The sequence below is a fragment of the Buteo buteo genome, chromosome 11 (genome assembly GCF_964188355.1).
Source record: "Buteo buteo chromosome 11, bButBut1.hap1.1, whole genome shotgun sequence".
In the NCBI taxonomy this organism is placed as follows: domain Eukaryota; kingdom Metazoa; phylum Chordata; class Aves; order Accipitriformes; family Accipitridae; genus Buteo; species Buteo buteo.
The window spans coordinates 41,110,525-41,134,913 of NC_134181.1; the positions used below are offsets into that span (position 1 = coordinate 41,110,525).

At 47.6% G+C, this 24,389-nt stretch overlaps 1 protein-coding gene across 1 annotated transcript in view; it reads right to left on the reverse strand.

Moving 5' to 3' along the window:
* Nucleotides 1–24,389, reverse strand: part of RBM19 (RNA binding motif protein 19) — a 70,385-nt gene that overhangs the window by 40,339 nt on the left and 5,657 nt on the right. Inside the window, exons 9-21 of the mRNA XM_075041827.1 lie at nt 23,899–23,970; nt 22,997–23,197; nt 22,015–22,145; nt 21,490–21,611; nt 20,609–20,705; nt 20,040–20,150; nt 19,348–19,548; nt 18,717–18,834; nt 16,026–16,171; nt 14,653–14,713; nt 12,808–12,887; nt 12,306–12,361; nt 10,705–10,821 (exon numbers count right to left, since the gene is read on the reverse strand). Of these exons, the coding sequence (XP_074897928.1) occupies nt 10,705–10,821; nt 12,306–12,361; nt 12,808–12,887; nt 14,653–14,713; nt 16,026–16,171; nt 18,717–18,834; nt 19,348–19,548; nt 20,040–20,150; nt 20,609–20,705; nt 21,490–21,611; nt 22,015–22,145; nt 22,997–23,197; nt 23,899–23,970 (1,513 nt within the window). The remainder of the gene's footprint in view (nt 1–10,704; nt 10,822–12,305; nt 12,362–12,807; nt 12,888–14,652; nt 14,714–16,025; nt 16,172–18,716; nt 18,835–19,347; nt 19,549–20,039; nt 20,151–20,608; nt 20,706–21,489; nt 21,612–22,014; nt 22,146–22,996; nt 23,198–23,898; nt 23,971–24,389) is intronic.

Below are 24,389 nucleotides of genomic sequence, written 5' to 3' on the forward strand. Positions count from 1 at the left end.
GCGTGAAATTAATATGATTTTGGGGGAAGTTGGCAGTGAGTAATGAGCATCTGAAATACCTCGTCTCCACCCCCCCCCCACCGCCCCAAACTCTTTTAACCCTTCGGCTGCTAGCATGCTAGCAGGATCAAAGGGTGGGAAGAGCAAGACCTGGGTTAAAGAGAACCAAAGAGGGGGTCACGCAGCCCACCTGACAACTGCATTTGCAGGGCGAGTTTTGGCACAAATCCCAACGGTGCTGCTTGCGATCTGGGCCAGCCTGCCGAGGTCAGCGCTCCTGGGCTTGGAAAAGTCATCGCTGCTGCCTTTCCAAGTCAGGCTCCGCAAGGAGATGTCAAAAAAAATAAAAATAATAAAAAAAACCACCAAAATCGGGGGGCTGAAGAGGGGACCAAGCCTGTCCTCCCAACATCCTTGGGCAAGTCCCAGAAGGCCACCCACGAGGGGGAAAGCCTGATGTGCGCAGACCACCGACGGGCAGCCCCTCTGCTAACAAGCAGGTCTGCGAGAAGCAGAACAAAGGAGATGGCTTTCCCAAGGTCAGTTTCTCTGGTATCTAATAAAATGAGAACTTGGCTCAGAAAAAATGTCCCATCTTCAAGGGCAGCTTATGTGAACTCCTGGATGTCTAATAAGGGTCAATCCTATAACACCACCTTCCTGGGAAGACAAGCCTCGAGAGCTTTCTCCTATGCTTAATTGCACCAAGGTCTCAAATTTAAGATCTCCTCTCCTCTGCCAGATGCCTGGAAGTGGTCAGGATACTGCTGGGGGAGGAAGAAAAGCAGGTGAGAAGACAGACAGTCAGCCTGATCTGCTTTAAGTTTGGTTTCTTCAGGAAAAGCAACGTGTGGGCAGGAGCGCAGACAGAAATGCTCATGGTGTCACTGCTGCAGAAGCCAACATGGTTCAAACACCTTTGGTAGGGGGTCTGCCCCAGGGGAGGTAAAAGGCTGTGCAACGAAAGGTCCTCAACTGTAACCATGTCCCAAGGCTTAAAATCCACTGGATTGGAAGAGGTAGAAATGCTGTAGCAGGCTTGAGGTTAAAAAAAAATAATAACGCAAACAGAGATGCAAATAAAGGACACGATGTCATCCTGAGGAGAAAACTGTGATTCATTAGAGGCTTGTTCAGGACCTTCTCATGAAGTGAGACTGAAAAATACCCACACGTACAAGCTAGCGAGAGACAGGAAGGTGGATGGGTCAATGTCACGGTGCAAGAGCTCTAGTTAAGAAATGCAACAAAAAGAATTTTAAGATAAAGAAAATAATAAAACTTGATTGCTCCTTGACTTAAAGGCTAAGACACAAGCTCAAAAGTGAGTCCAGTATCATTTCAAAGTCACAGATTCTGCAACCCCATGGCTGCCAGCCCCCTAACTAGCCTGAGAGGCCAAGGGACAATTTTGAAAATGAACAAGAACCAGCTACAACATAAGGCAAACCTCCCTGCCCCCGTTTTTTCTTCCTTATATATAGATGAACACATACTCTTAACAATTCAGACAAAAGGAGACCTTATAACACAAACAGCACTGAGTGGGTTATTTACAGGAGACAGCAGCTCCTATAGGCTTTGTTTCTTGCTTCCTATGGAGAAAAAGCCCACGTGTACACGCACACGTGTGCCAGTTCCACTCGGCACAGAAAAATGGCAAAAACCCCAAAGCAAAATCCCAGAGTTACGTTTGAATAAGACATTTCAAAAGCAACCCCTTCCCCATCTCTCTCCACCTCCCTGAGCCCCTCCGCGCTGATGAGCAACGGAGTCTGTGCATAAAACTAATTAAGTTCCGTCGGGAGGTTCGGCTTGGTGCCCTGGTGAGAGATGCTTCAGCAGGAGTCAGAAGGAAGCAGCCTAGAAACTCCTTTCATTTGCATTGGACAACTGGACTGCGCAAAAGCAGGCAGCCGAAAACTCCTCAGCAGAGGTTTTGGGCGAGCAGAAAAGGGGACTTGTGGGTATGGAGTACGTGGAGTGCAGAAGAGGGGAAAAAATTATAAAAATCAAGTATTGCAATGAATATTCAAGACAGGGAAAGAGATGTGCTGAAAAATCTTCCTTCTGCTCTTGGGAAGATCCACCTTTTAAAGCAACCCTGCCAAGATAACAGAGAGTTAAACATTTCCTTATCTATGTTAAACACCTTTATGATTCAAACCAAAAAACAGCTGAAAACCTATTTCACTCTCCCCCACCCCACCCATGGCTCACTTTGGATAGTCAAATCACAGTGGCCAGTTACATTTCTGGTCTCTGAATATCAACCCAACATTGCTGTGTTTGGGTTTCCAGCACATAAGGAAAAGGCTTCAAGAAGGACCAAAAAAACCCCAATAGATGTTTAATTTATGCTTTTTGAGATAGTAAGAGAAATAAACCAGCCCAGCAGATTCCTGTATTCTCATCCAGCTCTCAGCTCACAAGGCTGGTGCACGTACCCGCAAGCTGCTGCCCAGAAAAGCACCTGCACCCTGCGTTTCCCTGTGCTCCGCTCCCAGGCACCTGCAATTTGGACATGGGACCACACAAGGATTAGTAAATCCCCGGCGCTAAGCTGGGCTGTAAGGATGCACCTGAGGTAGGCTGTGCGGGAGAACAAGGTCGCAAACGATCCAAAGACATCAGGAGAGCAGATGGTATGTGGTGGTCGGGGGGTCCAACCTAAGGGGCAAGACTTAAATCTTCCAACAGCCCCCAGCAAAGGGGGAAAATGGGGTGATAACAGAGACCAAGGGCAGGAGGAGAGCCAGGTTATGCGGAAAGATCACAGGGGAGACCACAGCAGCCCTTGCAAATCGAAAAAATACTGAAAGCCACCAGTGGGGCAGAGCTCCTCGGCCAGGAAGGAGGGAGCAATCAACCAAGCAGCTTCCTAACCACGCCAAAGAAAACACATCCAAAGATGCATTTTTTGCAAGTGCCTTCAAATTAACGTGGGCAGACAGGGCCTGCACAGCAGGCGGGTGAGAGGGGCAGAGCTGCACCAGGGAGGAAAGCTTCAATCCAGAGCATCATCCTGCAGCCCCCCCCACCCCAGACACACTCCTCCTCGGATGCTCAGGAGCCCAACACACAGACCTTGCATTCTAATTGAAAGCTGAAATCCAGCATTAACACAAAGTGCCACATCATCTGCTGGCATCTTCGGAAGCTGCTTGCATTTATATCTCCTGAGGATGTCGCCTTAAACCAGGTCACTGATGCTTCTGCCAATGCATGCAGCCCTGCAGTGCTCCGGGCATGGGTTTGCACCACCGTTTTGGGAAGCCACACGTTATTATCCCTAGGGATGGACCGAAACAAGGCAAAAGCACCGTTGGCACGGGAAGCCACCCGTACGCTGAAGACACCAGAGCACGTACACGCACCTACACGTGCGCTCGGATGCAAACCACCACATCATCGAGTGCCTGTAACCTCGGGGTACTCAATGGCCTGGAGCAGGAGCCTGGGGATGGCTTTGGAGATTTCAAAGGATGTGTCACTGTTTTAAACCACGCATTTGTTTCCTGGAGAACACAATACAGCGATCCCACACACCACCAGACCAAACTTGGAGGCATCATTACTGCTGTCAGCGCTCAAATGTGTAATGAGATATGTTCCAGTTCTTGCTCCTAAAACTGTTTTTGAACGCGTGCCTCTCAGCAAGATACATGTTCCGTGGTCCTTCCATGTCCTGGCACCAATGTCCCAGTTCACAGGGGAAGCCAGAAATCTGGGATCCAACACCAAACCAACGGCTGGGTGCAGACTGCCCACTGATGCTAGCTGCTTCCCCGGGGTCTTTCTGCTTGTACAAGGCTCATTTTTGGGCATCCTCTTCATTCACAGGCCTGCAAGCATGGTAGCCTGGGATGAGCAAGGTGTGAGTATTCCAGAAGAGCTGGCAGCTCAGTTCTGCACAAATACCTTCTGGCATGGCACAGCCCCGCTACTGAAGCATCTGAGCATTTGTTTTAATATACTTATCCTACCAGTCCTTCTCAGGAGTTGTGTCTGTTCTCCGAGGCACCTAAGCCCCAATCCACAAAGGTCTTTAAGTGAGTGATCAATACTGGCCTGAGTAACACGAGCAAAGAATTGAGCAAGGTATCCAGACCGGACCAGCCTTTCTCCTCTCGTCTGCAGACTGCTCCAGTACAGGATTTTGTTCATCTGACACACACACACGGAACAACAAGGGAGTTTGCTGGGCCACAGGCACCAGATTGTGGAAGACCAAGAAGCTCTTCCCTCAGCAGAAGCAGCCTCCTGGGGAGAAGGGGTGATATGTCGCTCTGGGGAACATCTCTGTATTCACTGATAACAGAGCTGAAACTATTCGCTTTAAACCAGTAACTACACAGAGGTAGGACAAGATACATTTAGCTGGCGGGCTTTGCTCATCACCTAAACAGCCACCCCCTTCTCCGAGTCCTTCAGACTGGATCTAGCTGCAGTCTGACACTTGGGCCATCATGATAAAATGACTCAAAACCGCAGCTTAATCTGTTCATGGCTCTAACCCAGATGAACAGGGCACGAACCCAACAGTGGTTTCTACCACGAGGAAGGGTTGATGATCTGCTCCACACCCTTCCAAAAAGTACTACAGCCCAGCATGCCCAACGCCTGCGCATCTAGCAACTTTGCCGTGTCTCCTCCTGCCCCTCAAACAACATTCCCAGTATCTTATCTATGTCAATTTAATTTTGTTTTGGTTGCAAAGGGCTAAGAGCATAATAAATTGGAAGTTTTATAGTCCTACAAATCACAGTCGTGTTTGCAACGCACATGCCCTTACCTAGACTCTGTAGGGTGCTGAGGGGAGTTTCCAGCTGCTGAACAGCGAAGAAATATCTGCTCTTTGGCTTTTCACAGGAGGCTGCAGGACACACTGGGGGACATCACTCCTAGCAAGGAGCTAAGCAAGCAATTCAGCAAGGAGACATCTGACCTAGGACAGATCTGCTGCTGTGGCAGGATGGCAGAAGGAACAGGCAGACCAGGAGAATCACTGAGCCTGTCCCACCGTCTCCAGACCAGACCTCCAGCACGGGCTCAGCAGCTCCTGGGGCTTCTCCCCAACATCCCACCCACCAGCTTCATCTCCCCCGGCTGCAGTTGTGCAGCCCCTGCCCTACCCCCAGCAGACTCTTACACCACGAGGAGGTGCTCACTGCGACTTCTGCAGCTCCCCCCGCATTCACGGGCCATCTAACAATACAGAAAAAAAAGTTGTAAGCAGCAACAGATTTCGAGACATTTCTAGCACAACATCTAGGGTTTTAAAAGCAAAAGCATCACTCAAGAGTAATCTGACATTAGACTGTTCAGCAAGCGATGCTTACAGCACTGTGCTTCCTAGGGCTGTTTGCACTGAATATTCTAATTAATACTGCCCGGCACTTGCTTAACAAACTCGCATGTCTATGAAGGGACTAATTTTTTTCCTCCTCTGCCTTTCAGCAGCAAAGATTTCCACAGCTTCAACAGCGCAACGTTACTCTGGGAAGGAGAAATTGTCTTCAGTCATGTAGACTCCATTACTGGGAGAAAGGTGTGAACAGCAAGCATGTCTGGCAGACGGATTCATTATACCACCGTGTCCTTTATAATGGGAAATGAAAAGCCCATTCTGATAACTACACTTTATTATAATAGGTCAGAAGAAGTGAAAGGCATCATCTTATAAAATTAACTTCATAAAGACTGCCTTTAAAAAAAAAAAAATCTCTGCCAGTTTATCCACCGTATCTTTCTTCAGAGATATTTCTTCTAGAAGAGACATGACTCCAAAGTCTTGTCCCACTGGCTGTCTTCACTTTTACCCTCTATCAGAGGGAATAGATCTGTTTCCTCCTAATCAGTCCCAGGCACTTGTTTTGCCAGATGCAATAAATGCCATGTCTTTGTCAAGACCAAGAAAATAGTCAGCAAAGGAGTTAAAATTAAAAGAGACACCCATCCCCAAAGGTCTTCACAAGAAGCAGCATTACTTTCTTTATAGGAAAGTCAGAATATGGAGATAAATGCACCCGATAACCTGTTCCGTGCTCTGGCATACCTTTCAATTGCTTTTTCTGCTAGCTGCTTCTTTAGTCAAACTAAAGTCCAGTCTCTCAACTGATAATAATTTTGTGATTTAACAGCTTTACGCAATGTGCTTGATTGCAGCTCCTACAAGTGAAAGGCAAGGGATGGCCAGACGGACAATAAAACACCTTCCACACTCATAGCGCTGGCACCTGATCCCGCTCTGAATTTTGAGGGTTAATGCCTATTGCAACTAATTGGCAGGGGAGGGCTGGAAGTGACAGTCGTTGCAATTTTAGGAGAATTTATAGATACAGACCCAATGATAAGTTCTCCGATATATTTTGCAAAGAAAATAGGAAACAATGCCAGCCCCAATACCTGCTACTTAAGATGCAACTCTAATAACTGCATCCGTCAGTGGTACAAGCATCAGTTATGTCAAATTCTAGGCAGACTCTCAACAGTATCTATCCCTCAGGTTGCACTTGATTGGGTAGAAATCTTTTAAGAAGTCTTTTTCTAAATCTAATCATTCCCCCTTTGGGGAAAATAAAACATACATCTCCTTGAAACATTATATGCCAACTGCAAAACAGCCTTATTTTTAATATTCATGAAAGTTGGTGCAGATAGGGCGAAAGAGGATGGAAGAGGATGCTATGAAACAAATAGTTAATTGAAACTTCCAATGAAGGCTGCGTGGACCTAATGTGATAGATTTTAAAGGAGCCTAATTTTCAGAAATTGCCAGAGCTCCAATCTGTGAAAATGTGGCCTTTCACAGATCTCCAATTCAGCTTGCCACATCTAGAGTTCCTTTTGAAAAAAAAGTCTTGCCATAAAAGCCTCCCAATTTGGTAGCAAAAATTAGCAGCCTTCATGGGTTATCAATCCCTTTGTCTCTCTTCCCCTAACCATGGCTCTTTGGAAAGAACTAAGGACCATTTGTCTTTTGTTATTTTTCCAGGTAGTAAAGATAAGAGTGGAATCTAATAAAGAACAAAAATGGGGGGGGGGGAAAAACATACCCACAAAAGCTAGATCTTCACACCTATCCCAAAAGCAGCCCCTATAATTGAAAAGCATTTCTCCCTCTGAAGAAAATAACACCTATTGGATCTCAAAAAAAAAAAAAAAAAAAAAAAAATCCCTTGACGGTGCAAGAGAGGCCAACACCTCCAGAAGACGGTAGGACACACTCTGAAGCAGTGCCACACACCCCAGCAAAGCCATCGGGTCTGGTGTGGAAGGTGGGCAGCACCTGAGGCTCATGGAGGCCTGCAACAAGACGTTTATTTTACAGGCAGAGGACTTTAGCTCTTAACCAGAGCATTCATGACTCCTGTACAGAGAAAATTAAGCACCACCTTTCTCCAGCCCAAGAATTAGAACTCGATATCCCCCAACTCCAAAATTAAAAGAAACACATTTGCTTTGAATCTCCCGCAAACTATGAGCTTGGGGAAAAGTCGATTTGAATTTTACACCCACTCACGGACCTTTCCCGAGGGACTGCCTGGCCTCCCTTCCTCCCAGGGATCCACCTTGCTGCCGGGAACGGGCAGGAGGAAACTCCTGGGGAACATGGTTCCCCAAATCTGCTGCTGCTCATGATGCAGAAGACACGTGCGGTGGTGCAATGGGAAGCAGGCGTGTCACCAGCTACTTCCAAACCACGGTGAGGTCCAGCCCAAAGGGTGGCGCAGAGCCTTTTCCCCATGCACAGATCGCTCGAAGCAGCCATAAAGAATGATATTAAAAAGCATAAAGACAACCAGGGCAGGATTTCCTGAACAACCACTGCTGAGCAGCACAGGTACAGCAGTTTTCAAAATTTGCTATTCAAAACACCCAACTCCCTTGTTTTTTCTGTTCCACCATTAACACCTACTGCAGGTCCATTTGAAAAGGAAGACACAGCTCCTTGACAAAGCTCCAAACGTGGAAATATTTGTTTGGGGAAAAAAATATATATATTATGCACATATAGATTTCCAAATATATATGTATTTATCTGGGGCGACACATTCACACACGCAGAGAGAGAGAGGGAGAGAATGAGTGTGTGTGTGTGTGTATTTATTTATTAATTAGTCTCCTGCCCAGGCAACTGAGAAAAGAAAAAAAAGCAAGCGCAGAAGGAAGCGGGTTGGGAGACAACATCAGCTGCAGGGCTGGAAAGTGGCTTTTGAGCATGTGAAACAATAGAAGGGACGCTCGCTCCGCAAAGCCTCCCAACCATCCAAAGGCCCAGGGCTGCTGCCCTGCATGGCAATGCCCGGCGACATAGCCCGGTGGTCCCCAGGCTGGCGGTCCCTTGCTGTCCCCAGGCTGGCGGTCCCCAGCACGGTGGTCCCCAGCCAACCTTTCCTGGGCAGGCTAAGAGTGCCCCCTGCAGCCCTGCCGTCCGTGCCGCCTCCGCTGCCAAGCGATTGTTCACGATTGCGAATAAATAAATAATGAAATACAAATAAGACAGGTTCCTAAATGCAGAAAGAGCTAAAAGCTCCAGAGCGAAGGCATCTGATTTAAAACCGGGAGAGAGGAAAAAAAAAAAAAAAAAAAGGCAATCTAGGAGGATGAAGTGTTTAGTAGAGCTCCGTCATGCCTGGTTTTAGCCGATCTGAAGCGAAGGAGGGATGGCAGGGGTGGAGGGAGGATTGTGGGTCCCCCCCCCAAGCCGTTGGCTTTTGTTTTGAGGATAAAAAACACATCTCTGAATATCCTAGGTAAATGAAACGGATGTTCACGCATCGCTCCGAGAGCGCTGTCAACAGCGCACGCGGCTAGAAGCTGCATGTTCCTTGCAATATTAATCAGATTGCTCCTCTACCCCTCCTCTCCACAGCACTAAGGTGCTAGACAAGACAGGAGGAAAAAAACATGCCCAAAACCCCCCAGTCTCTGTGGGGCTTGTCTATCCTTGTGATATACATAAGCCTCCCAGCTCCTTGAACTTAACCCAGGGCCCTAGAAGGCAAATAGATCCCCCTGGTTTTGTTTGCTCCAGCTTTACAAAGGTCATGTCTGTAGCCACACAGCGTCGGGTTTTAAATTAGCAGTGCCCCACGTGCTAAGAAAACTCAACACAGTGACTTGGAAGCCCAGGGGTTTTTTGCCCTGTTTCAGCAGGGCCTCTCAGTGCAGTGTTGAAGCGAAAGCATCCAAACTGCACAGCACAAGCAAAAAAAACCAAACCTTTTGCTCTTCTACAGGGATCTTTACGTTGTGCCTACCACCACCTTTCCAGCAACGTGCGTCCAAGAGCCAAGCCATGGTCTGCGTTCAGTTAAATCCCCAGAGCCCACTGCAAAACAGCGTTGCGACACACGGCTTTCCTTGCCACCTTACACTTTGCAAGAAAAGAGCCTACCAGCCATGTGGGAACCACTGTCCTTACCTGTGGTCAAGCCAGGAGAACATCACACCCTAATAAAGTAGGTAGAATTCACTGTACATAGGGAGACGCGTAGTTTCTCCTGCAACGAACAAATCACTGCCCCGTGGCTCCTTGCAAGGCAGTTTTCACTGCGTGGTCTGGGGACCTTTCAAAGGGTTAAGTGATTCCTCAACTCGGTCCCTTCGGAAAGAAATGCCACAGCCCTGACCCGATGAAAGCACCCATGTTCTGCTTAAGCAGACCCACACAGAAAAGCCACCTCCTAACACAGTACTTCACCGTGCCCCGCAGATGTGAGCTATCACCCTTATTTTGCAGATAGGAAAAGCTGACAGGCAGAGCTGGACAGGTTCCTCCAAATTCCTTCTGCAAACCAGCAGCAGAGCAGGGACCACAGCCTCGATCAATGAGCAGGACTCTCTTTCTGGAAGCAGAAAGATGCTGCATGCTGTATTTTACAAAGTTTCACCTCTTTTCCAGGATGCATTACAAGGCTTAATGAGTCACTGCACAAAAGGCTGAGGATACAAAGAAAACAGAGATCAGCCAGCACACAGAAGAATGCAGGCTGGGATCCTAAAATCCCTATTCAACGCTCAGTGCTATCCCAGGCAGGTCTCACAGCTGACAAGGTATTTCTTACAGGAGAAGGTATTACAGGCAGCATAGTCCCACATCCTTACAGACACAGGGCTACCAACCGCGGGGCAACACCCCACCGACTATGCGAGGCACACGCAGTGAAACACTCGTGGGAGGGAAAGCAAAGATGTAAGTGCTCCCTCCACGACAGGAAGGAGCTACACCATCATGTGGGCAAGACAGATGGAGGAGGGAGCCAGCCCCAGCTCAAACCTTCCACGCCAGCTGTCTGCAGGTGTGCCGAGCATCAGGAAAGCTGCTGCACGCCTTTCAGGCAAGATGAAAAAAAAAAATAAATAAAAAATATCCAATGCTATGTCATTTACTCGACAGGCTGGGAGATCTCCAAGCTCCGCGGATGTCTGCTGCACGATGGTGGGCCACTGGGTCTGACAGCTCACAGCGGCTCCAGCCAAAACACTGGCTTATGTCATCTCTGTCTCACTGGAATAATTTCTATACTGGTATAACCTGCCAAGCCGTTCATATTTACATTCGGTAAAAGGCTCGTTTACTTCCACAAAGAGAACAAAACTCATAATATTTACAATCCAATAGCAAGATCCCGTATGAAAATCATACCAGCTCCAGCCCGGAGCACTCCGCAGACCCGACAGAAAGCGCTTTCCTACCTGAAGAGTTCCCTGATTTCCCTGACGGTGGCCTGGAATGGGATGTTTCGGACTAAGATCTTGGAAGTCGTCTGCTTCTTGACGGTTTGTTTTTTTCGGGACGATTTCACAGCAGGCCTATGAAGTCAACAGAAAGGGCAGGTAAGGTGCAGCAAAACACCAATCGCATTCTGGCTGCTTCAAAATTAAGAATGCAGAATAATTAGCCAGCTAGCTCACATCGACATCCTCACTGGCGTCTTACTGGCGACAATGGAAATGTTATAGAGTACACCGAGAAGGAATTAATTTCAGCGATTTAAATCCTACCTCTGAAAATCAAACTGTCCAGCTTGCTGACTGCAACCTCAATTGAGGTTAAGCAGCTGGCCTGGACTCACATTTGCCACTAACTTTTGTTTTGACATCAAATCTTGCCCGTTCAATTGTCAGGAGAATGTACTATTTGAGATATTAAAAAAAAAAAAAAGCTTAATATAAGCTAATTTTGATTCTTTTTCTTACTGGCTTAGAAAATAGCAAATGAAATTTTTTTAATAGATTATTACTTTTATTTTTTTAACTTCAGAATTGTATTGCATTTGGACAAGATAAGAATTTACCCAATACAAAACACAGCAGCTTATTTCATAAAGTAAAGCATTCTGCATTGTAGGCTGGATACCTACTGAAGGGATTTTAAAAATCAAAATGGATGAAAATGGTTTATAAAAGAATTGAAATACAAAGTGTAGACAGGAAGCTGTCAGCCTGCTTCTGGTCCCCAGGGACCAGATTTTCAAACAAATTTGGACACTTAAGAGATACCTCCACCGGTAGGGTTTCCAAAATGCCTAAGGGACAGTTTTCAGGTGCCAACATTCACCTTCAAACATCTGGATTAATTTTCAACTTTGCACTTAGAAGATTCTGTACTGAATAACAACTAGGAAGAAAACCCTAAAAAGCAGGACTTGAACTCCAACTAAATTCAACCCCAGGTAACCGTCTCCTCTGCACGTGAATGCCCAAACAAAAGAAGTTGAATCCAAATTTTTTTTCAAGCAAGAAAGAAACCTGTATTTGTCTTGATTTGATCAGAATCATCAGCAGAACATTATTCTTAAGGTCCTGTTCTCCCTGATGAGCTAGGGTAAAAGATTTCATTACCCAAAGAATATTGGTCTTCAAGAACTCCTTAAATCCACTGGAACTTGGGCTATCAGTTGATTTTGCAATGCTGACCGAACTGTCACCAAAGCAGAGGTTTTAGAGGAGCCTTTCCCTTGCGTGTGGAAGAAAACACAAGTGCCCGGTTCTCACTCTGGGCTCATTTTTGGGGTCCCGCTACTGCATGCTGCTTAGGGATTTTAAGTGGAAATATGTCATTTAGTGAGTGAACACCTTTGCATCAGCTATTCATAATTTCTTTTTTTTTTTCAAGTAAGACTGACTAAAGTGACTCTGAGTAAAGCACAACAAAGGCTGATGTGTTCAACAGTCAGAGCACTACTGATCACATCCCTCATGACGCAGAAATGCTAGGTAGGAAGTGAAGAACCTACCGAGCATTACTGCAGCTTAAATGTAACCATGTTACAGAGGTGAGACAGAAGCTTTACCTGATAGCTCTCTCCGAGATTTTCACTTCCAGCTTATGGCCATCCACAGAGCAGCCCTAGAAGTTAAAACAAAGAAACAACAACAGAAAAAAAAAATTAAATAAATAAAAATCAAAGTCACAACAGCTTCCAAGCTTCCAGGATACAAGCACAGCATTTCACATCTTGCTCTTTCCCATACAGTCCTCCCCTTCTCCCTGCCAAAGTTTTTCTCTGTTGACCACCGCTCATGCGAGGCAAGGCTTCTGGTATGAGGTTGGAGACAGCTTGACTGACCGAAGCAGCAGCCAACATCCCTGATCTAGCTGTCCATCAACCTCAGCTCTGCCACTAAACTGGCAAAAACGAGTCACTTCACTGCTTTGGGCTGTGGCTTCCTCTACCTCTGGACTGCAAACTCTTCAAGGCAAGGACTGTCTTATTATTTGCTCTGGGATGAGCCACTGATGTCTTTGCCCACCATCTCTGGAAAGAAAACCGGATCGACAATGCTTAAGCTTACCTGGAGCCGGCGCAGGGCCTTCTGGGCACTCTCTGGCTTCTTGTACTCCACAAATCCAAAGCCCATTGAAAGCAAAGTGCCTGTCGGAAGAGAAAGGGGACTCACTGAGCTAGCAGGAAACAGTGACAATACTAACGAGGAGACAATACTAAGGAGGAGATCTAAAAAACAAATCAGGACCAAGCGCTGATTGCCAAAACTGGGGGGACAGAAACTAACATCCCAGGCAAAGGGCCAGCCTGCCCATGCCCTGACTCTCATGCTCCTCATCAGCACCCGTTACTGACTTGTTTTGAGCGAGATGCTGCTCTAGAACAGCTTGTTTTGGTGCTGATGTCAAAGAGGAGATAACTGACGTTGCATGCAAAACAGGCTTTTTGCTTTGCATAATTTCAGTGCAACCTCCTTAAAAAAAACCACTAAGTCCTACAAAACAACTGACGGTCATGGTCAGGCTAAGTGATCCCATTATGGATATGCAAACATTTGTTTATACACAGGACTTTTTCCTCATGACTGAAATGAGACCTTCATTTGGAAAATTTGCCAACTACCCAGAAAAAAGTGTGACTTTTGTTGCAGGATAGCAATATCCAGGTAGTAGTCTGGTACCCAGAGGAGACGCTTCTAACCCGCGACCCCTTCAGAAATTCATTTGGCCAACACTTGACAAGCAGTCAGTTACTGACCACTGCTGGGAGCCGAGCATTTGAGATCTGTTTCAGTTTGGACTGCCACGTGCTGCATTTCTCATCATCACAAAGTGCAAGCCCCGTGTTTCATCTAAGAGACAAAACGCCTTTGAGGTCTGCAAGGCACAAAAGGAGCAAGCACTTCTATAAACCTGGGCAGGCAGCTGCCCGTTCCACACCAAAGGAGGAGACACCTATTCCACCTCCCCGCACAGCAAAGGTTTGCGGCACCTACGGTCACACCGTGCTTCGGAGGAACACACTGACCAGTGCAAGAGCCATAATTAAGGCTAGGTGAGGAAAGGAAAAATCCACAAGCAAAAACATAACGCCCAGTTTCCAACTTCAACACCTCAATGGTAGTAGAGTGTAGAGTGACAGAAGGAAATCGCTTTGGTAGGTGGTAAGAGATCAGCCTAGACTCAAACGTTGCTGTCTGGTCACGAGCATGCCTACAGCCAGACACGCGAGCAGTACTGTAGAGTTCGCTTAATTTCTTTTTCTTTCAGTGGATCCAAGTTTTTGAGTATTCCATACAAGAGGAGCCCTGTTAAGGCAAAATCCCGTAAAGCCATGCAACTCCCTAGCCCAAAATCCGGGAAGAAGACATAGCCCATCCAGCCAGTGCTTGCCTTTAGCAAACTCTTCCCTGTCCAACTGCCCAGAAAACGAGCACAGTCAATGCAACAGGCACAACCACTCGTCACCACAGCCTGCTGGGTTCAAAGCTGGCAGGCAGAAGGCAAACGAAGCCCACTCAGCACAGTACTCAGCCAGGCATCCTTGAAGATCCTGGCCATTATTGCAGATAAAGCATGTCATGTGCAGGTTTAATCATCGTGGGGCACCGGTTCCTTTCAACTTGCATCCTGCTCTCTTCTGTGATCCTGAAGGAGTTGGCTTCTCTATCTTAAGATCTCAAGAGAAGTCCACGTCTCCACAAATACCACAATTGAGCTTAACCTTCTAGACTGAACCCCGGGGTATTTTTGGTTGCTGCTTTCAGCCATTTTAACAGGCACACTTCTAGAAGTATTAAGGATTTCGCCAACAAGAACACAAACGCTCAGCCAGATGAATGCTAAAGCAACGCCACACCTGAGCCCTCAGCAACCAGACGAGGGAAGGAATTGAACAGCAACATCTAGAGTACCTGCTTTGTCTTTCTTCTTGGATATTGTGCAGCTCTTCACAGCTCCCACTTTGGAGAACGTCTGCAAGGAATTTGGACACGTGATTCAGTTCCCTTTGTCACAGGCTTGCAACTCGAGTGACAACGTGGCCCTCTTCCAGAGCCAGGAGCACACGCTCACGGGCCCACCTCCCCCCAACACACACCTGACAAGCAGTCAGTGCAGCTGTATCTTATAAAATTATTTCTGCACAAATACACACACGCACAGAGACTTTTGAAGAATTCAGTACACGCGTTCCCAGGAATCTTCCACTACTCCTGAGAAACAGCGCAGAGAGATGGGATGGCTCTGGAGGAACACTATGGATTACAACACTATGGATTACAAAATGCCCTCAGCCAGGTAGGGACCGTAGGGGTGGGTGACTCCTGTGATGCCCCTAGATCACAGCTCTTTCCAAAGACACGAAGGAGCGGCTGGAGGGCAGCGAAGGCTGCAAACCATCTATTCGACTCCCTCGTAAAACTGCACCCAGAAGGCACAAAAAGAAGACAGGACAAGCCCCAGTCCTCCTCCGAAGATTTACATTTGTCCCCAGACCCAACTGGACCAGGATCTCCACAGAGTACGACAGTCCCAAGGTAGAGGATCACGGGCCCAGGACCGACTGACATTGCGCCAGCATTCTTGGGCCATGAAATGTGGCATTTCACAAGGCTATAAAAAGTGGCAGAGATGAGAATTCCCAGTTGCTTTTCCTTATTTCGCTATTAACATCCCACGTGGCTTTAGAAATGCTACGATCTCTCCCAAGTGCTTTGCTGAGGTAAAGCAGTACAGACAGCTCAATGTTGGCAGAAGCTTAGATGAAAAGCACATCTCAGCGATACCATCATCTATTTATTGCCTTAACACACAAAGCAGTATCACAGCTGCAAAAGTGCTTGTCCCAAGGAGAAGCATTACAGAAAGCACAGGAAATGCGGAGAATGATGAGTCTTAGAAGATTTTGTACTGCCTCCACCTGTCCCGAGGTGGAATTAAACCCCACCAAAACATTTCAGATACATTTGTCTTAATTGATGCCTGAAACCCCAAAGCAGAGGTTCCTAGTCCCAGTACAATCCAGTGCTCCCTCGTCTCCCGTTAGGTCATAGTGGCTGCAACTTAACTCCTTTAAACACTTTATCCTTAGCACAACAGGTGGAGAACAGCTTGCTTGCCTTCTGCAGCAGAGTAGAGCCCTTTCTTCTAACTCGTGCAGGGAGTGGGGGCTTTAGTCCATCAGGCATCTCAGTCTGGCCCTCAACCACATGTTAACTGCCTCCTGCTCCATCTGAACAGATCGTGCTAAGCAAAACCCCATCCCCTCTCCTCGCTTACGGCTCACCTCCTTCAGCGTGTCTTCCGTGGTGGCAAAGTTCAGGTTTTTGATAAACAAGGTACACCCAGGAATGCTTTCTTCTTCCTCCTCCTCTTCTTCTTCCTCCTCTTCCTCCTGTGATGCTCTTTCCTCTGAGCCCATTATAGCTTCATCTGAAACAAAAAGAATAAACCCAACACTAAGATGTAACAAAGACAAATTTGGGGGAAACTTGCCCACTATCCCAGCTAACAGTTACTACTCCAGTAGAAACAGGCCACTTCTCTATTGGCTCTTTGTGGGTGGACATAGACTGATGCAAGCTCAACATACAGTATGTGAGCACATCCCCATGAAAACTAAAATATTGCCTATCCTTTGAGTGTAGAAACTCCACAAACCTGCTTCCCCAGCACTCGGACACCCTCACACCAAACCCAGCCAGACACCTGCTGAACTAGGCAAGGGCCCCAAATTTGCTTGAGCATCCTTCTGGGCTGCTCTGAAACCTCATCTGTTGCCAATATGTATCCACAGGATGTGAAATGAGAACTTTCCCATCAGCATGTGAAGGAATATGGTCTGTTAAGCCCAAACACATACTGAAGGTCAATGAAGAACTGCACCCAGCACAGAGGCTGTGGTCCTAAAGGGCTTCACTGTAGTGTTAACACTTCCAGAGTTCATACTCCGTGACCCACAAACCTCACTCAGGTCAACAGCAATGAGCACTACTTTGTACAAATCTTGCTTTGGGATTCTGCAAAGACAAATCTGTAAAAAGAAAACCAAATAATCAAGCTGCAATTCAGCAGTCAGCGCGACAGCTTCCTCTGGGGCACTCAAGCCCCACGGTGGAGCTGTGAAGTTAACAGAAACCTGGATACCGTACAGCTGATCAATGTGCAAATCTGCTGGTATTTGCAGTTGGTCTCAACAAGGAAGGAGGCGTGGCAACTGCATTTTGGCTCTCTCCATCCATCCATTCCCTCTCTTCCCAGTTTCTAAAACGGCTTAATAATTTCTACTGTACTTAATGTGATGAAGAGGCCTCAAAGCTACTGAGCTTTTGCACACACGGGAGGTTTGAGGAGCGATCCATTGGATCCCACGCTGAAATGGAGGCTGCGGTGGGACTAGGCCCTTATTAGGCATCAGAGAATACACACAAGCATGTGCTCATTCTCTCTTTTCCATTGACTTGTCAACTCCTTTCCTCGCCAGACCACTTGTCTTTTAGAGCATCTTCATTCCCTACAGCACAGCTGATGCTATGCTCATAAGGGGCAAATTACGCATCTCCCTTTAGCATTAACATCCCCCTCAGTGATTTTTCTAGGTTTATTTCTCCCTCATTTCGTATGAGGAGAGCCTGCATTGGGCCAGGGGTGTGCAGAGACTCCCCAGCTCCATCCCAAGAGCTGTCTTTCCCCATACAGCTCCATCTGGTTGCCCTCCCTGCCCCCTGCACCACACAGACCAAGCCTTTTTGGTTGGGTGGTCCAACCCTCCTCACTCCAGCTGGCGGGGTATTTGCCAAGAAGCCACAGAAAAAACCAGCCCATTGCCTTTGAAGGAGGCTTGTTTGAGGGAAGAGGAAGGAAAAGATTCAGCGAGACAGGGGTGGGATGAAGAGGTGCCTCCATCTGTGGCTGGCACAACATGACACGGCCACACGCTGCCACCCGGAGCCCTTTTGTGAGCGACGCGTTTGCTCCACATTCCCTCCCTTCCCTCTCCCAGATCCAGAGGCTGGCAGCAAAGACCATTATCAGCCTCCAGCAGCCTTCCAGGAGCTCCTGTGCTTATAGCCCTTTATCTCCAGGTGAGGGTCTCCGTTACAGGGAGATAAAGTGGCCCCCCACCTCCCCCTGGCTCCAGCCTTCCCCCGTGACCAGGGCACAGAATGGCAGCCCGGGAAGAGGCTTTTCGTCAGCTTTTCTCCCCCCTCCCAAAACCTCAGAGTCCTGAAATAGCTTCTAGCAAAACAAACCTACATAAAGCCATGCTCCTCCAGCCTCCTCTTTTTCTTTTTTAAAAGGTTCTTAAGAAGCTTTAAACATACATGCAAGTTTTTATTTTTTACAGCCCCTGGGATGGGGAGAAAGAAGGTATACTCAGGGAGGGAAGATCACATCCTCGCATTGGGAAATCACCCGACAAAGCATACTGTGCAGCTTGACACAAGAGCCGAGAAGTAGGTACAGGGACCCAAAACCTGCCACCAGTAAGTCAGCCTCTCCATCCACCCACTGCTGCCTAGTGCTCCTGTTGCTGCAGCTCGCTTGGCAGCCCATGGGCAGGGACTGTGTCCTTGCACAGCGCACAACCGCTCACACTCTCAGGGGGTCAGATCCGGCTTACAGAGAACAGCTACTGCTCTCCTGACGGCTGCTGCCGAGACCAGGCTGGACCAAAAATCTCTTCCCAGAGGTCACGTTAGCCCAGTCCAAACTGGACCTGGGCACTGAGAGCAGCACTTCAGTGCCCACGCCTCATCCAGGAGGTGAGGAGGGCAGGGGCAAGAACGAGCACAGCGCTTGTGTGATATGATCAACTAACGCACTGCAGAGAGGGTGACCCTAAGGGCCGTGCAGATGACCTCATGAGGCTGGTTCCATCCCCAAAGGGTCAGGAATATATCAGCATTGCTGCTTTACTTATAAAGGAGCGGCGAAAAAACCAGAGATACCTCTGTCCCAAAGTCAAAGCTCTTACCAGGTACCAGCCTTGCTTTGCCCTCCTCTTCTGGAACCTCAGGGGTTTTCTTCTGAGGGGCTGGGCTGAAGAAGACACCCATTGGAGCCCATTCCAGATATAACGGCACAGAATGAAACTGTAAAGGGAACGCAGGAGAGAAGTGAAGAGTGGAGGGCAACACCTGAAGAAAAGTCTCTGCTCTCAGCTTTACTTTCCTCTCACTCTGTAGTGCAAAACAGCAGTGGAAAAGCTGAGCAACTTTTTCATCTGGCTAAATTCTCTTTCATTGAAGGAGAGTCTGTATCCAGCCTCACACGGGACCACAGTCTACCACGTACCACACTCCTGTATTGCAAAAGGTAAAAGAAACCCTCTCCAGGCCACCCAGGCTTTTCGAGATGTGTCACAGCCCCCTCCTCGAGCCATCTTCTGCAGGTCGAGAGCCCTACTCAGCCACTGCTGCACAAGGATGGACCAGGCATCTCCCTAAATCCAAGGGACAGAGGGTAACAGCAGTGGCTCTGGGATAACCCACTTCCCTCAAAAGTCCTCTGCCCCTCACATTTGTAGCAAGCACTCCTTTTTGCAGCTTCACAACTAGCCAAGATCCACACTCCCCAGGCAGCTGCCTACCCATCACCGCACTCACCTTGGAGTAGGCCAGCTTGGTGAACGCTTGCTTGGCCTCAGTAGGTTCCAGGAATTCCACAATGGCAGTGATGCCTCCTTCTGGCAGCAGCACCCGGCCCAGGCTGCCGTGCTTGCCGAAGACATCCTCCAGCTCTGCTACGCTCGTGTTGGCTGGAAGGTTCTTCACCAAGATCACAGTTTTACTCCGCTCACCAGCAGCCTGCCAGGTTCAGTGGGGGAAGAAAGGGGAGATGGGATTTAAAAAAGCAAAACCCAGTATCTTACAACTGAAGATTTCAGATCCAACATGCCGGGCTCTCTCAATCCACGTCACCCCCTTCCAGGATCCAAGGGGGCCAACAGCCATTTAGCAAACACTTCTATAAGATCTATACCCCAGTACAACCTCCCAGTTCCACAAATGCTCATGTATGAAGGCTTCAGCTCCAGATCCGCCCTGGTATGGACACAGGACTCTTTCTCTGGCTACAGCAAACTGACCATCATACTATAAGCCATCATACTATGCATTTCAACCATGCCAAGGGCAGTTGCATTTTCAAATGGACAGAACATTTCCTAACCCATGTAAGGGGTCAATCCTGCAAGATGTAAGGATTTTGTTACTAATTTCAAAGAGAGCAGAGGACACTAGGACTAGGCCATCATATAGAAGAGGTCCACATCGCTGCCTCCAGCTGGGCATCTCACCTGACTGAAGGAATCCAGGCTGACTCCGTTTTCAATGAGGAACCGCCGAATTTCCTGGACCAGCTCGGTTTCTCCCAGAGCGACCCTCACTGCCACACTGTCTTTACTCTCCTGCAGACAAGAATGCCAGTCACTTGTTGTTCCTGCTGCTCTCAGAAGCAGATGCAAAGGGAATTTGGCAAAGCGCTTGAAGGTAAAATGCTCCAGCTCCTCTGAAGCTGCTGAGAGTTTTGCTATTGGGAATCAGAACGCTTCCCAAGACAAAATGAAGCTTCCAGGAAGGATCTGAGCTTCCAGGTGTAAAATCCCATCAACTTCTAGTTATGTAGAAATGCAAAATTCAGCCACAGAAAAGCAGAGTGGGAAGGAGGGCTGGGAGTGTCACTTTGTCTTCCAGTGACAAAACGATTGTTAGGTTTAGATCCCACAGAGAAGCTACAGCACCGCTGATCTGTGCTCGTTGGTGCACAGAGGCTTTTGGTGCACAAAAAGACCAGGAAGGCCCTGGGCACAAGGCAAAAAGATAGGAAAGTGATCTCCCATCCCTGCTGATCAATAAGCCAACTCACATGATCAAGCACTTGGCTTTTGGAAGCGTTGTACTTCTGAGCAATGGCATCAGCCACGGCGTTTGTCCCCACAAACAATGTGTTCCAGTTGTGAGAGCTGCCAAGAGAAAGAAGAGCCAGGTTCAGAGTCATGCAGTCCCTTCTTCCACTGGTGTCTCTTTATTCAATGGTCCTGGGGAAAAAAAAGCTTTGAATGCCACCAGCAGCAGCCAGGGTGAAGAGTCTGAGGGAAAGAAGGGTGGAACATCCTTAGAGAAGGAACAGGATGAGGGAGACATGACTGGAGAGCAAACAGAAAGGCAGCAGTGGCTGCAGCTTAGTTCATCTTCCCTAGAGGTCACTGGTCACAGCTCTGCAGTTACAGCTGGAAGTTCAGATGTTGGCTCAGAGGAACACATGTTTTTTCAACTGGTTTCCCAGAAGCATAAAGCCCATGCAAGCAAGGTTGCATTCCTTTCCCTTCAAGTTAGAAAGTATCAGCCACTTCTTTCAAACTAATTTGTCATATAGAAAGATAAAGTTCCTACAAGTTTTAGAAATACAGGTGGCCAAGTAGAGGAGAAAGACACAACTAATCTGAAACCACTACCCTAAAGAATTACAGCATCAGACCAACTTTTTTTAGACACCAGAGAAATAAACTCATACACAAATCCATTCAAAACCATGTTTCTCTCAATTTCTGCTGCTCACTGAACTACTAACGGTACTTGGACAGAGGAATCAAGTAGGTAAGAGATAAAGGAAACAGAGCTGCACAGGCAAACACTTTATTGACTTTGGTAATCTAGATAGCCCCTGCAAAGACCCCACATGCGTTCCTGCCTCCTGGGAATTTGGCAGGTTGTGTTGTCTTGCCCCACTACAAGACACTCCTGTACCTGGCACTGTTGGCTTTGTCCCTGGCCTCTTTCTGCTTTTTGTAGGAGGAAGAATCTTCTGCATCTACATCTTCGTTTTTTTCCTTTTTGATTGTGGATGGTAAAAGATGCATCATTCTACCCTAGAAGAAAGGAAGAAGAGGTCCAGCAGCTCTGAAATAACCCACAGAAGTTCATGAACCAAGCAGAGCAGAAGAAATTTTCTGGCAACTTTCCTAGTCAAGCAGCCTAGGTGGAAGGAGGGAACCTTCCTTCCCAAAGGAGATATTACTGCAAGTCAGAGTAGCCACACAATGTGAGAGACTGAGACTCAGATCTCCTTCTCCATCTCTAGCTCAGATTTTGGCACCTGCAAGGCTGTTCAAACCAGGCTACTCTAACAAAAGCAACTGTGTTCCCACAGAGCAAGGCAGAAGAGACTCAACCTTTTCAGCAAAGCACAGAAGCAAACACTTGGCCACATTACTAACAAACGTTCCCACCAGCTGCAGTCCAACAGCACAGGAAAGTGATCAGTCACCGTACCTGGAACACTTGCCCATCCATTTCTGCGTAGGCCTTCACTGCGTGCTCAGGAATCATATAGGTAATGAAAGCAAATCCTTTGGATTTCTTGGTCAGTCTGTCTATAGGGAAATGGATCTCCGAGAGGGGTCCTGCAAAAGGCAAGACTTTACCATGACAGACGTCCTTGTACACCTGACACACGCTCTGAACTGGAACCTCCTGGCCAAAGCCAGGGAGGAGGGGAGCCAGGGAGGGCAGAGCAGCTCTGGATATTGCAGAGGGTATGCGGCGAGCCACCAGCCTGGGTGAGGAGCTGCTGGCAGCAGACTGACAAGGCAGGCCCAGCAAAAGCACCCCAGGTCCAGTTGTGCACCTTGTGGCAGCTCACAGGGCTTTGACAAGCGACACAGACCAGGCAAGCTCTGAGCAGCTGCATTTACCTTCAGTCAGGAGTAACGATTTCCACAACCTAACCCTCTCTCCCCACCCCCCAGACACTCTAACGCCAAGACAACCTTAAATTTTTTTAACTTTGAGCTAGAAAAGGGAAGCTTCAAGCTTTCACCTGACATGCTGAACATGAATTTGAGGTGTATCTCAGAGATTCACCTCTTACCTACGGTATCTAGAAATCTCCTGCATGATCAGTGTTTCATGTAGCCGGTGCTTTTGATTATCTTCTCCTCCTCCCCATCACACTAGGACTCAGAGCCTGCACTGACTGGCAAGAGCTTTTACTGTTGCATCAGAGATGCGACAAGAGGGGTGAGGGCAGACGCACACAGCGGTACGTGCTTTGAGCAAAGAAGCATGGAGCCAGCATCAGTTTCAAAGCCAAGCAGCCACACGCTACCACACCAGGCAATAAAGATGATGGGAGTCGGTCCATATCAAGAGGTGTGGGACACAGAGCTTTGTCCATTCACACCCAGCAAGAAAACCTGTGGGCACAAAGGAAAGACGTAGCCCTGCAAGTCCCAGCCCCACAGCAAATACTTACCGTACTTGGAAAAGATCTTCTCCAAGTCCTCCTCAGTGCTAGTAAAGGGAAGATTCCTGACAAAGAGTCTCCCTGATTCAGACAAGTCCTCTTCTTCCTCATCGTCCCTCTTCCTTCTTTGCCATGGCTGGTTATCAGGTTTTGCCATAACAGTTTGTTTTGGAGTATTCCCGCATCGGAATACCTCAATGCATCGTCCACCTAATCCACAAACACACACAGAGGCACCTTAGATACTTCCCAAGGCCATGAGCAATTAATATCGATGCGCAAAGAGCCTGGGCTTACAGCAGTGACACAAGCAATTACAATTCCACAAGCTTTGAGCAGAACTCTGTCTGATTTAAAAAAATAAAGGGTGTGGGGGCTGCAAGAGATCAGTCTTCATAAAAACCAGGATAATATTTGCCAGACAACTCCACAGTCTCCCTTCCTTTCAGATAGCTCCAGCCTTTCTGCGTGTGCCAACTTAGTCCACAGGCTTCCAAGTAGATATTCGCAGTCTACATAGAATTTTTGCTACTATCATTTTAGCAGTTCCACTAAGGGCTAGGCCAAGAACAGGTTCCAAACACAGGCTTACAGAATCGTTGGTACAAATCCCCTTCGCTATCCCAATCAGATTTAAACAATATCATTTCTATACCAAAAGCAAGATACACTTCAAGCACAGGACAAAAGATGAGGGCCAAAGAGCAACACACGCAGCTCAGTCACTTGCCAGTTCTATGCTGCTCCCAACACAGCACCTGGTTTAGCCCGCGTTAGCTGAGGAAACCACCCCCACCATCTGCCTGGGAAAAAACTAAGACAACAGGAGATACTTCTGCAGTGAACACTTCAGCAGCTGAGCACCCTGCCATCAACATCAGCCAGAACAAGACAGAACAAACAGCCCTTACCTATGTATTCTTTCTTTCGCTTCAAGGCCCTTTGCACTTCTGCTTCACTCTTCAAGTCAACAAAGATATAACCTTGGTGGAAGGAAAGGTTCAACAGAGCATCATGTGGGGAACACACAACCACTAATTGGCTAATTAAGGGTGAATTGGGCTTTCTTTAATATAGATTCCTATAGATAAAGCATTAGGTTCCCATTAAAGTTTCAATCTGGCCTGAAAATGGCCATGTCAGACTGGAAGGCTGCCTTTTAAAAGCTTATTCTCTACAGGCAAACCAAAGAAGCCCGACTTAACAGCTGAAGTAGGCTTTCACAGGTGTCTCCAAGAGCAAATAAAAGGCGCATCCGCTGTTAGGCTATGAAAGGAAAACAGCATATCGCAAAGTTCCCTGCCAGCTCTGAGGACCTGCTCCACACTCTTTCTGATGCGTACCTCCAGTTGCCACAGCCTGTCAGGAGACCCACCTTGGCTAAAGACTGCTCTGCAGCCGA